Genomic DNA, 14,278 nt, shown 5'->3' with positions numbered 1-14,278 from the left:
GCCTCCCCACCCTTACTGATTACAATGAGAATATGTTTTTAAAAACAAACACTTTACTTAAAACCAGGGATACTTTTTTAATTAGAGGAAAGATTAACTAAATGCATTTTCTCTTGTAATTTAATCCATTCTAATTATCACAAGAATGTTTATGATAAAATATTCAACTTTCTCCTTACCCCTGTTTCATGAGGTTTCTTTCTTTATTACTCATGAAAGGAAAGGCTCAGAGATGGTCAATGGTATGATGGCCTCTGTGGGTCTGATTATAATAATACACAGAAGTGCACAGTGGAAAGGATGGAGGAAGAGAGCAGTAATCCCTGATTTTGACCAGAGGGTTTTCAAAATGATGGTACCATATTTTTCAAAAGCAATAAAAGCAAGTCTTTTAATAAGAGTTTGTGAAATAGAGTGCTAGAAAAGAAGTGGGTTAGTGTAAAAGTGAACCCCATTAGCCAGGCAACTTGGGAGAAAATGCAGAATTTGTTTCTTCCATAAACATCTGGGATACCCTGTATGACTCCTGATAACCCAGGAGATGAACCAAGGAATTGCAAAGAATCTCCATATCCAACCCCTGGGTTATGCTCCAAGGAGTCAAGCAATTGCAGCCTGGGGGTTAATTGGGCTGAAAAGAGACAGACAATCAGTGAGAATCTTGTCTCTGAGAAAACTATGTGTGCTACTCAACTGGGTCAGAGTTGAGGCTCCTAGATTATTCTGGGATGAACAGAGCCAGGCAAATAGAATCTTGGAACCCAAGAGTCACGAGTAAGAATGAAGGTGAGACCAGGAAAGGTGTTCTAAGACACACTGACCTGGCAGCATCTTTAAATGTGAGAAATATCAGATTTCTTTTTAAAGGAGAAAAGATTCCTACCAAAGGCCTCAAGAATATGTCTGTGGTCCCTAGTAGGAGAAATGCTAGCTTAAAGAATTGAAGTTTTATCCTCTTCAAATAGTAACAGAACTCCCAACTAATATTTCAGGGGAAAAGTTTTTTTTTTTTTTTTCCTTTTGAACTATACTTATGGGAATAAAGGAAACCCAGAATTAAAATTAAAGTCTTATAGCTCTCTTGACTTTCCCAGGATATGTCCAAGAGATCTAGTTGGAGAAACTGGTTGAAAATAGCAAACTCCAATTTCACAATCAGGTTGTATTAACATAGGATATTCAGATATTTGATTTCATGTTTGAATAACTGGGCTGTTTGCTAAAAATAAGCAGGTTCAACTCCAGATAAGAGAGGCACCTTGTCTGTTAAAACCAGATGCCAGCAAGTTACAGAACAAACCTTTGTTTGGGAAATGGATAGTGGGTAGCTGCTATGTTCGACATGCTGCTAACTGCTTGATGGATTGGAGGCAGATGTGTGAGAGGGAGATTGAAGGTAGCAGAAATGTCTTAAAGGGAAGTTGATTTTGATAATCCTCCCTTGTGCTCATTGGTACTAGGTAAGGATGGTGATGATGGCAAATGATGATGACGTTAGCTCATATTTCCTTGGCTCTTACATTATGACAGGTGCTGTGCCAACGACTTTACATATAACCCAATGAGGAAGGTCGTATTCATTATTCTCCTTTTATAAACAATGAAACTGAAGCGTGCAGAGGTTGGGAAATTTGCTAGGATTTGATCTCAGTCACCAAAAGACTCTGTCTTAAGCACTTCATCATCACCTTTGCATTGCCCCCAAACCAAGTGAAGTGGCTATAGTCAGATGGACCTCTACTAACACTACCTTGTTTTTATTAAGAAACACAAATGTATCCAAAGATAAAATACAGATGACCAACAGGCACATGAAAAGATGCTCAACATCACTAATTATTAGAGAAATGCAAAGCAAAACTACTGTGATGTACCACTTCACACCATTCAGAATGGCCATCATGAAAAACTCTACAAGAAACCATTAGCAAATGTTGGAGAGGTGGGGAGAAAAGGGAACTCTCCTACACTGTTGGTGGGAATACAAGATGGTGCAGCTATTATGGAAAACAGTATGGAGATTCCTTGAAAACTAAAAATAGAACTACAGTATCATCCAGCAATTCCACTCCTGAGCATATATTCAGACAAAACTATAATTCAAAAAGATTCATGCATCCCTATGTTCATAGCAGCACTATTCACAATAGCCAAGATATGGAAGCAACCCAAATGTCCATGGACAGATGAATGGATAAAGAAGATGTGGTACAAATATACAACAGGATACTACTCAGCCGTGAGAAGAATGAGATAATGCCATTTGCAGCAAAATGGACACAACCAGGGATTATCATATTTAGTAACTAAGAAAGAGAAAGACAAATAATGTATGATATCACTTATATGAGGGAATCTAAAATATCACACAAGTGAACCTATCTATGAAACAGAAACAGACTCACAGACATAGAGATCAGACTGGTTGCAAAGGGGTCAGAGGTTGGGGGAAGGGAATGGAGTGGGAGGCTGAGGTGAGTTGACTTAGGGTATTAATTTATATAGAATGGATAAACAACGAGGTCCTACTGCATAGCACAGAGAACTATATTCAATACCCTGTGATAAACCAGAATGGAAAAGAATTTAAAAAGGAATATATACATATATATATGTGTATATAACTGAATCACTTTGCCGCACAGCAGAAATTAACATAACACTGGAAATAAACTATACTTCAGTAAAGAATTTTTTTAAAGAAACATAAATATAAACCATGTAAGGAAGTTTTTCAATGCCCAGAAGGATTCTCTAGGTAAACCAGATATAAATTGGGACTGAGGTGAGCAGATAATCAGACAGACTAATAAAAAGCAGCACTGACTTCAACAATTCGACCATGTGTCATCACTGAAACCAGCACTCTGCTATATCTATCCCTTTAATGTAAAGCATGTATTATGGGAATCTACCTGGAGACCCTCCCTGACCTTAGAGAAGAGAAAGATTTGATTGTGCTGAAATGGACCATTCCATTTGATGCACATACATTTGCATCAAAAGTAATAAATTTCTGGAGACGGACAGGTCCTTAGAGATCACCTCATCCAAGTGTGTTCTAAATCCAGTCAATCACATATTGAATTTGTGATATTTGCAATATCTGCACTGTTATTTACTTAATATTTTTTTACAAATTTACTCAGGCCTAATATCACTACCTGCTTCTGCCACATCCCTAAGCAATAACGCCCGTATAATCGTGAGTTTGATGAGCTAGTTATGGTTTTCCTAATACTTCTTTTTCAACAGCCATGCATAATCAGTCAGTAAAATATACTTGCACACCAACAGAAAGCATATCATGTTTATGGACAGTGATGTAGTCGACCCCCTCACTGGTCTCAGGAAGAAACTGAGGCCAGAAGGTTGGGTGACTTCTCAAGGGCACCCAGAACGTTCAAGGCACAGCCAAGCCTAGAACACAGATCTCCTCTGTCAATTTATTCTTCATGACACCGTGATGAATCAGAGAGCAAGTGATGAGAAAATGTCCATCACGAACATCTTACAGAATTCATTGCTCTGGGGCCCTCTTTGGGTTTCCTTTCCCTTTAATATAAAGTCTTGAGTGCATACTGTGAACCCAAGAACCATAGACTTGGAAGAAATGCTGATTCTCTGTAAAAGTTGAAGCGACCAAGTCTTCATTACATACACTCAGGGCGTGCAGCTCAGTTTTTCCATAGTTCCTACTCTTTGATGTTTTCCTTTCTTTAGAATCTGGAATCTTTCTCACGCTAACGCTCACTCTGTTCTAAGAGTTCAGAGCTGTTTTTAGTTCTTTGCTTTTATGAAGGCAGTAACTCCTTGTATCATGCTATCTCCTTGTTGGGTCTGGCCTTGTCCCTGTGGGCCACACAACGGTACATCAAGGGGACCCTCTGAAATATGAAGGGGATGGTACAAGGAATGCTCCAACTCACTGTCTCCTCCCAGATCTAAAATTCCAAGACTTCTTTGCCTCTTTTCTTTTTTGATGGAAACTCCTTTTCTGCTGGGGCATATATTACTAAATCACAGAGGAAGTAATATAAAAGAAAGTTTCCATTTAAACTAGAGGATAGTTGAGCTATAAAACTAGTGGGAGCTTTGTGACTACCTTCCCCCCAAAAGCTCCTCTTCAACATCTAGGCCAAGAAAGTAAACACTTTCAGCAACACATCTCACTACTTGTAAAGCAGTTTTCTTCTTCTTTTTTTTTTCCTTTCATTTTATTCCACTTTTTACAGTGAGCTGAAAATGGGTTCCCATAACCACTGCCACCAGGCCCTTGTTCTGAGTTTGGGTAGGAAACCTGGGCAGACTGCCTGAACAGGCTCAGAGACAACTTCTGGGCACGTGGTGATTCCTGCCTGATCTTCAGTGAAAAGGCTCACATTTTGCCCAATGTGTAGGGGGAAAAAAAAATCAGCAGAGGAACCTTCTCCTCTCTGCTATCCGTAGTCTTAAGTGGTAAACAATCGTCACTTTAGGTTTTCACTTCAAAAAAGATGGGAGATCCTAGGATAGGTTCCAAGAAGGGCTCCAGGAGGAACAGGTTAATGCGCGAATCAGAGAATTAGCTGCTGCCACAGATCCTGTAGGAAGGATGGCTCCACAGTGGCAAATTTTATCTCAACTTGATATCTCATTGTAGAGCCATGAAAGCTCAAATGTTGAAGGATAATAGTTACAAGAAAAAAAGAAGTTTCTACAACTAGAATGAAGCTGGAATGAGATGCAGAAGCAGCTGTACTGGTCTGAAGTTGGTTGATTTCGACAGTCGTCTCCGTCCCGACCGTTCCCTGTAGTGCCGAAGTTCTCTGCCTCCTGGACTGTGACCCTGTCTATTCCTGGTGACAATCACTTAATCAGCACATCAGATTTTCGCACGGCTGGTTTTACCTTGGGTAAAGATTCATTTTCCTTATTAACATCGCAAGAACCTAGTTCTTTCCCCAACCAATTAAAGAGGAAAAATAGAAGGGCCCCAGTGCGATCAAGGGAAAAGAAAACTGATGTGACTTGTGTTCCAGGGGCAGGTTATTCAGCCCCACATGGTTCTGGGAATCCAGTCCTCATGATTCTGAAATGCAGTTGGAGGTCAGGACCACATAGACAAAATAAACAGGCTAGAATAACCATTATAGACATTGCTTGCTACCCAGATATCAAAGAGTTCACGTAGGGTTGGAGCCTAGTGTCGATGGGTTTATTCTGTGCACATGTTAGCTTGTATTATTTAGAGTGGGTGTCTGGACAGCTGACATTCAAGAGATAATAGTGACTATCTTCAATTAGCATTTTGCTTTCCTCTTGCAATCTCCGGTAATAAGAACATTGGCCTCTCCCTGTATTTTGCCCCACTATTCTGTTTGCAAAACATGTTAACATTTACTTTATTTTTTTTATAAGAGATGTTTATCTGACTCTACTCTAGCTCACAGACACTTCTGACCTATTCTATGGTCCCTTTATGCCCTGGTGTTATAGATTTTGAATGGACTTCTGAGGTTAAATCTTCAGTATTAATAACAGGCAGGCAGGGGAGGGGTGGCAGGTGATAGGAAAAACAACCCATTTTAGGATTATGCTTAAAGAATGAGACTATTCTCACCGCACAATGTGCTTTCCGATTTATTCATATGCATAAACTGCCGTCTATTCAAATACTGCTAATATATTCCAAAGATATACAGGAATTGCAGTTGATCTGGATTCAGTACCCATTTCTCATCAATGCAATTCTATAGATTTTAGCTAGCCTCTGTTTTTAACTTGTTAGAGGCAAAGTAAGTTCATTGCTTGGTAGAATTCAGCCTAGGATTGATTAAGCTAGCTCTACCAGTTAACGCTGAAATGTGATAACTTGTATTTAAATTTTCAGCAATTTGTATTAAATATCTAAATATAATTGGGTTGAAAAATTCTAGAAATGCATTTGACCAACTATGGATAGATTCCAGTGATTCCACTTGACTGAGTTGTAGAGGCTGTGCTTTCATTCTCATCCCTGCCCCTCCCCAACCCCAGCATCTATCTTCTTGCTTCCTTCAGCAACATACACGTGATACACAGGACTGACGTGAACTGTTTAGCTGACTATTTGCAATGAACCTAAGAAAGCCGTTGCACCATGACCTTTTGAAAACAACCACAGATAATCCAGAGTACCCCCACTCTAAGCACCCGCTGCTTTGTCTTACCCCAAACCTGCCGATGCCTTTTTTTGTAGACTAGGTGCTGTTTCATTCTTATTTATTTTCTATTTTTAAAACACAGCATTTGAGGCTCTGCTTGAAAGGAACCAAAGAGCCTCACTTTCCTTTCTGACTGTCAGTATCCCTGAGGAGGAGGACTGATTCTGGGCTTGTAAATTGTGGCATTTACTTAAAGTGAATTGACAGGAGTGTCTGCTCAAAATAAAAGACTAAAACTCCATGAAACAGCCGTGGGGGCAGAGGTTGAAAAGCAAAAGGCGCAATTATGTGTGTACGAACACCTCTAGATTTTGAATAGCAAATCTCACCAAACCAAGATATGCTTGGCTTTTTTTGAGCAAAGCCCCAGTGAACATATTAATAAATCTATGAGGAGATGGCACAGATCCTACTAAGAAAACCATAGAGCCCTAATTTCTCACAAGGACAGACACTGGTGATAAAGACCTTTATAACTTAAGTAGTGCAAGCTCATGAAGTCACATGAGATCATAATTTTCAAGGAGAAACCTTCCTGGGATGTCACTAGCTTCATTGGGGGACCTTTACTTGGCGTATAAATTTGCACCTTTCTCTGTCTCTCAAGAGTTCATGGTGATGTGAAACTTGAACCGAACGCTGCAAGTAGCAAAAACACCCTTCTCTAATTCATCCCACCCAAAGGGCTAACTAGAATCATCTCCTGTGCTCTGTTGCCCGCCACATCCTCACCATCTTCTATGAGACTCAAGTTACCATCTTTCCATCTCATTTTCTAAGACCACAGAGACATTTCCATGCCACAGTTGTTTTCTCTCTCCTCACTCTCTGTGACATCTGGACCTTTCCCTTTCTCTTGGCCCCTGATGTCCTTCAAGTCACATTTGGTGTCCTTTCCCTAAAGTGAGTTGCTGACCCTCTTCTCTTTTTTCCTCTCTCTATCCAGACTGGTGCAACTCTCCAATTCAGGTGTGAGCCGGTTTTTTTCCAGTATGTTTTGCACCAGACAGCAAAGGGCTTCACGGACCATGCTGCAATTACTCAAGGCCAAGGAGTGGCGCGGAAGCTGACAATACATCGAACACATGGGTGGGGCTGCCCTCAACTAACACCTTGTGTAATGGACACTGAAACTGAAGTTTCATATAATTGTCATGTGTCAGGAAATATTTTTCTTTCAACCCTTAAAAAAATGTGACAACTATTCTTAGCTCGTAAGTCACAGAAAAACAGGCAGCAGGCTGGATTTGGCCCCCTTCAGCCTAGAGTTTTCCAAGCTTCGCTCTAATCCATCAGCATGTGAGCTCTTCCCAGAGTAGAGATGGGTTGTAGGATGGAGAAGGCCAGAAGGCATCCCTGTGGGATGCTAAACCCTTGGCAGGTGTGAGGTGGGAGGAAAAGGGGAGGTTGAGGCTGGGTTGTGTGAACTGAGAGAAAGTGGGATATTCCACCTAAAGGTTATTGGCTGGCAAGAGCTCTTTTGGGGAGGAAGACTGAGGGCAATGGAGGCATGGGGGGAGAGTCTGTATACATATCACACCAAGCATGCAAAAGTGATTTCAAGAGGAGCACCCCTAAAGAGCAGGAGCTATTGGTAATGATTTTAAACTGTCTGGATATTGGGCTGTACGCATCCTTCCCTTGAGAGCCTGCTGAATTTTCCCCCAGACTCTGCAGGGAACTGTAAATGAAAGCAGCTGCAGGGGGGGAGTGGGGCATGGGATCTGGAGCATCATTGAGAGATTGCAAAAACAATTCACTGCCAACAGACTGTCCCGGCAGGGTCCCAGTGCTACGGTCAAGGCCTGGATAGGCACGCTGCCCTATCTGATGCCCAATTAGATGGAATTAGGGGAAACCAAGTGCAAAGAGCACTTTATCTCTGCTTGACCACCCAAATGAACAGCATGGGAAACTGAGTCTGCTCTCATGAGTCAGCCCTGGACCAGCGTATAATCCTGCCTTTTACTCCAGGTGCTTGGGGTCTTGAGGTTAGGGCAGATGGGAGGGGCCCCAACTCAATGGCTAGAATCAAAGGTAAGTTCAAGGGGCCAAGTTAGTAGCTTGGATGGAAACTTCTCTGAGAGTGTCCATGCCAGCCAGTGGCTTCAGCCAGGCTTGGCATGAAATCAACCCTAGATCTGACTTAATTGAATAACAAATGCAAAAAAAAAAAAAAAAAAAAGCTAACCCCAACTGTCTAGGAGATGTGGAAAGCCAGAGGGCAATCACTCCCATCTCCTCAATTAAAGGGATAACTGGTATAATGAATCCAGTTTTGTCCTACCCCAAACCACAATAATGACAAAAAAGAAACCAAAATGGAAGAAAGTTGAGAACTACTACTTCTTAACAAAGAAAATGACCTGTAGAGACATATTCTCAATCATGAAGCTTATATAGAGATGTGGCTGAGTGAGAATGAAATGGGGTCAAAGCAGGAGACATTCACTGATGGTCATGGTGGTAGGCAGGAGCCCAAAGGCAAAGTCTTTGTCTTTGGACAGCTAGAGGATGCTCAAACTTATTACAACTGGTACCTGGTTACCCAGGAAACCTGGGAGCCCAGCCTGCATCCAACCTGATCTAAAAGAAGTGAGTTCCATTGTTGCCACCAAGCAAGGATCCAGTGATCCAACCAGCTGGGTGGATATTCAGAGAGGGGAGACCTGTAGACTGCAATTACTTGGGGTACTTAAAGCCTCCAGGTCCTGACAATTTCCCATGCGTGTGCATTTCTCTCTTCCCCTGCTCAGTAATTTGGATGGGTTTTCTTCTAATCTGGTCCCTTTCCTCCCAATCTGGAATTCTGGGAAGCAGGGAAAATCTTTTCCAATCAGGACCACACTTTTCCTTTCCCTACGCCCCCGGGGAGATTTGAGAGGCAGCAGGAAGCATTGTGTCCCTGAGGGAACAGCCGGTTGCAACGCACGACCATCACTATAGATCTACGATTTATGAAAATAAAGCAATATGTGCCTGTTTCGGTGCCTGCCGTTTGCCTACCAATGGTGCAGTGTTCACCATTCCAGCCCTCTCGGCATTCACATTTGCCATCTTTACAGGTCCCGTGCTCAATGCAGCGGGGGTGGCAGACGCGCTGGTCGCAAGCTGCGCCTGTCCAGCCCTCTTCACAGCGGCAGGCTCCCCCGATGCAGACGCCGTGAGTGCCACAGTCTACTGAGCACACTTCTGGAAGAAAAACAATGATTACAGCTCAACACCACCTCCGGCAAAACCCTCCATGGGAGACCAGACCACAAGCATGGCCCGGGTCCCTGGAACCGGCCAAAGGCCCATGTCATCTTGGGAGACCTGTCTCTCCACTGGCTGGGTATTCATTCACGGTTAGGTAGTTTCTAGAGCAGTGTTCTCAGAGGGAGACCCCTGGACTGGCTGCATCAACCATCACTTGGGAACTATGTAGAGATGCAACTTCTTATGCCTTGGTTGGTCCTCCTGGCTTAGAAACACAGGGAGTGAGACTCAGAAATTTGTTTCACTATGTCCTCCAAGTGTTTCCGATGCACACTGAAGTGTAAGGACCACAGTTCTGGGGCGGGACACCATCCCAGGGAGAGGTCAGACACTGCCCATCTGGTTTGGCAAAGCTCCCTGGGAGGTGCCCACCTGAAAAGATACCCATGGAGCCTGACTCCCTGGCCAGCTGGGACGTCTTTCCCTGTTGGGAGCCTGTATTGCCCCAAAGCCAGTTGGGGCCCCAGCAGCTCCATCCACACAGGAGGACGGCAGACCCAGCTGTCACCCAGATCGGCTTTGTGGTGGCCACTGGGAACGCTCTAACTGTGCTGCATTTACACAGCTTCTTTCTCAAAGGAGCTCAAAGTCTTTTGTGGTTGGGGAGGAGACAGACAGACAGATATGCACTCTCTGGCATTCCAGACCTCTCACTCGAGGACAAGCACGTGCCAGACACTCATCCTTGCAACAGACTACGAAGGGAGGCGTGGCTCATTGGGCCTGGGGAGGGGGGCCACACCACGAGGGTCAGTGACTCCACGAGTTGGCTGCGCAGCTGGGCCTTGGATCCAGGGCTGCCCGGCCCTCCCCGTCCTCTGCAGCATCTGGCCTGGGCCACTAGTCTCAGAATTGAAGCCAGAGATGAGGGGGCTGAGAAGACACCCAAAATAGCCCATTTTAATGGAATCTTCCTTTTTTATTTTCCCCTTCTGGAATGAAATATTCACTTCTTTCCCATTGTAGCAAAGCTTCACATAGGTTCCCTTTCTGATTGCCATGGCAATCTGACAGCTGTCTCACTACCCAGAGGAAGGGGGCGGAAAGATGATGGCTTGCTTGGATAGGTGCTGTCAGTGTGAATGGAACCGTTCTTGGAGAGGTGGGGACTGGCCTGAACTGTTGAACCGTTCCATTTTAAGGTCACTTGGGAGGGAAGACACATACTCTTAATTTTAGGAAAATAAAGTGTATGGTGCAACTTCATTATTTTCCTGTCACTAGAGTATTGCAGAGCTTTATAACATGTTCACCCAGGACCCCGAGGGAGCCTCTTTTCTGTTTTATAGGACATTCCATTCAGTTCATCTGGGACTGAATTGTTCTGTTTTGTTTTCTAGTACCTTTAGGGAGTGTACATAAGAAAGCTCTAATGCAAATGGAAGCGTCCCTTCCGGGCCCCTCGTCCATTTGCAGTGATGAAACCAACAAGGCACAAGAACCTATGTGGGATTTGTTTGTATGTTTCTTAAGGATCAAAGCCTTCAGGACTGAGAACAGAGTAAGAGAGGTACTATGCAACTGACCAAAGTCCCTCCCTCCTGAGCTAAGTACAAAGAGTTGATTCCCATCTGTGTGGGCTCATGGAAGGAACACAAGGTGTGAGTGTTGGGAGAAGTGAGGAGGAAACCTCTTGACTTACCGACGGAGCAGTCGGGACCCATCCAGTTGGGATCGCAGCTGCAGAGGCCAGTATCTGGGAGGTACGTGCCATGCCCACTACACTGGTCTGGGCACTGGACCCTCGCCAGCTCACAGTTGAGACCACCCCAGCCAGGGCTGCAAAGGCATTCTCCATTTACACAGACCCCATGGCTGGAGCAGGTAGGATCCAAGCAATCAACTGAAAAAAACAGAGGGGAAAAGTACTGATCACTCATGGGGGAGGGGACGTGAAACACCAGTCGAGAGCTGAATGGACCAGTGGTTCATCAATTCCTTTCCACCTACAAGAAAATGCAGCAGCCCCAGTAATACTTATGTGGCCCTTTGAAGAAGACCCATACAGAATGAAAGATTTTTGATTTGTTAAAATACTACATCTCAAACTTGAAGAGAATGTAAAGGAAAAAGGGGGATTTCTCAAGCCGGATTAGAGGAACTGAATACAGAGTTGTGTCATCCAACTTTGAGAGCTTTGTAAGGTTGTTAAGTAATAGTATCTTAACTGAACCACATTGGGGCTTCTGAGACTGCACCATGAATGCTGGTTATATCTTTACATGTATCACCAAACCCAATCATCACTCACTATTGGAAAGAAGAGTCAAGAGGCTCAGTCTAACTTCACTAATACTTGACTTCAGAAGGTACCAGAAGATGAAAAAGAAAACCAGTGAGACTCATGCATGAGTCACTTTCCTAATTAAGCTTCACTTAGGATAAGTCTAAAGCTAGTGTTCACTCTCTGAGCACATATCTACTCAAGAAGTTAGTAAACGTACAGGATGGAAGAGGTGAAAGTGGTAGTCGCTCAGTTGTGTCCGACTCTGTGACCCCAGGGACTTGTCAGGCTTCTCTGTTCATGGGATCCTCCAAGCAAGAATACTGGAGTGGGTTGCCATTTCCTTCTCCAGAGGATCTTCCCAACCCAGGGAAGGAACCTGGGTCTCCTGCTTGTAAAAGCAGAGTCTTTACTGCCTGAGCTACCAGGGAAGCCCAGAGAAAGTGAAGCTGGGTATGGAAATGATCCCAAAGGGGTAATCTTCCTATACATAGTCATGAGTGGACTGGATGGGCCAGTCTCTGGCTGTGTCACTGACCCTTCCACAGACCGTTAATCAGACAAATTAATGATCAGATTCCTGTCACTGTTGTTCTGGCCAGTTTCATGGTCTGACTGCTTGGCTATCTCAGTAATCAGGGTGGTTATACACACAGTAGTAACTTGAAGATTATTACTCTGGAATCAACTCAGAGTGAGAAGAGGAATGAGATGCAAAGGCTAGTTCTCTAGGACAGGACTTTTTTTTTTTTTAAGGACAGGACTTTTTGTATGAGAATGTGACCCCAAACTAGGACATCCATCTAGCTTGTGCAGTGCAAGTGTTAGTCGCTCAGTCATATCTGACTCTTTGCAATCCCATGGACTGTAGCCCTTCATGCTCTCTGTCAATGGGATTCTCTGGGCAAGAATACTGGCGTGGGTGGTCATTCCCATCTCCAGGGGATCTTCCTGATCCAAGAACCCTGTATTGCAGACAGATTCTTTACTGTCTGAGCCACCAGGAAAGCCACCCCCGCCCCCCCCCCCCCCCCATTTAGCTTACAGGTAGGTAAACACAGCTTTTCAAAGGATGACCAGCTTCCTTAGGTATTCCTAGAAAATGATGCAGTGGCATTTGGAGGAAAGAACACTGTACACCGTGGGGTTTGAGTGGTGACTAGTGATCTTGCATGAGGCTTAGATGTTCCCTTGTGGATCATGGCAGTGGGGGGAGTGTCTTACGATCTTATTTCACTAAGACATACATTTCGCTCATTTTAACAGCTTGGAAATCAGGTCTGTTGGCATAGATTAAAGCATTTGCTTCTGCCATCATCTGGGGGCACAGCCAGCTTGAGATCACTTAAACCCTTTTCTTGAGGTTTTCTGGGCCACATGATAGTGTAATTCAGTCCCTTGTATGAATGTGTGCCATCTTGTAGTTCAGATTCTCAGGGAAGATTTTGATTTCTCTCTTTTCCCAATGCCAAGAATGAAATAAGATTTTTGTCGTCTCAATAGTTCACCATGACATTCAGATGGCAACCCCTTGGGGTCCCAGCTTTTTGTAGTGTAGTAGCTCTTTTTTTTTCTTATGATATACAAAGTAATGGTGTTATTTTAAAACTGATGGTACATCAGCTCCAAATATGGCATGATTTAGATTACCCGAACTACTTCATTCTGGGGGACATCAGACTCCAGAAACTTGGATTTAACTGAATTCATGATATTCCATGAAGCTTCCAAAGAGTACCTCTGCCTTCAGGCAAAAAGTAAGAGTTTTCAGTGTTAAGAGATGTTCCTTAGGATCCCATTTGGACCTTCTCAGGAAGATACTATTTATGCAAATCAGCTCCAAATTATTTGAGCCATGAGGAAACAAAAGCTGCCACTGATTTTTTTTTTTTTCCAATCAGGAATACTATCTCAGAAAGGTACATTTCAGTGATTTATACTCAGAGATGTTTATGATGTTACTTGCTCTGATTACAACCACTTTCAGGCTGAATTCATTCTCTTGAGGACTAGTACTCCTGATGACATCAACCCTTTCTGATACTTTCTAATTTGCTCCATTCAGTCGGGTGGAGCACATGTGGCTGGAAACGAACTGAAAGTTTCCAACACGTGGAAGACACTCACAAAGAGGCTGTGCAATGCCCTTGACATCACATGCCTTGCCCAGTCAAGGGAATATAGTAGGTGCTCAATACACATCTGCTGAGAGGATGAACAGCAGACTTTGCCATAAGCATTGTTGTTAACAAGATAAATTTTCAGTGAGAAGGACTGACTGACAAGAAGGACAAAAGGGTGCTAACAACGTCTTGCTTTGGGGAAGAATGTAGTGTAATTTGGAATCTGCAAAATATGAACTCACTTGTTAAGCAACAATCTTGTCCATATTCTTTTCATAAAAGAAAACCCCAAAGTTCTGTCCTCATTTCGGACATAGAGAAAGCAACAAGTACATGAAAATACCTGTGTGCTGTGCACCTCAATAATGACTCTCCATCTATAATTAGCCACTTAAAATGTTTGGTGAGGTGCCAAGAGCTAGGAGCTTTCAAAAAACTGAAGAAACTGTAATATAATCATTTTCTTAAAAGGATGACATAAAAAGTAA

The 14,278-nt window shown here is 43.3% G+C and overlaps 1 protein-coding gene across 5 annotated transcripts in view; it reads right to left on the bottom strand.

Annotated features, from left to right (window-relative positions):
- TENM2 (teneurin transmembrane protein 2) overlaps positions 1 to 14,278 on the bottom strand; it is a 1,030,924-nt gene that overhangs the window by 144,625 nt on the left and 872,021 nt on the right. For 4 of the 5 annotated variants that reach the window (XM_061149488.1, XM_061149489.1, XM_061149491.1 and 1 more), the window contains 2 exons: positions 11,086 to 11,286; positions 9,165 to 9,377 (listed from right to left, as the gene is read on the bottom strand). In XM_061149488.1, the coding sequence (XP_061005471.1) occupies positions 9,165 to 9,377; positions 11,086 to 11,286 (414 nt within the window). The remainder of the gene's footprint in view (positions 1 to 9,164; positions 9,378 to 11,085; positions 11,287 to 14,278) is intronic. The other variant, XM_061149490.1, reaches the window with a different exon arrangement.

The sequence above is a fragment of the Dama dama genome, chromosome 9 (assembly GCF_033118175.1).
Source record: "Dama dama isolate Ldn47 chromosome 9, ASM3311817v1, whole genome shotgun sequence".
Classification (NCBI taxonomy): domain Eukaryota; kingdom Metazoa; phylum Chordata; class Mammalia; order Artiodactyla; family Cervidae; genus Dama; species Dama dama.
This window is presented reverse-complemented; position numbering and strand designations above follow the sequence as displayed.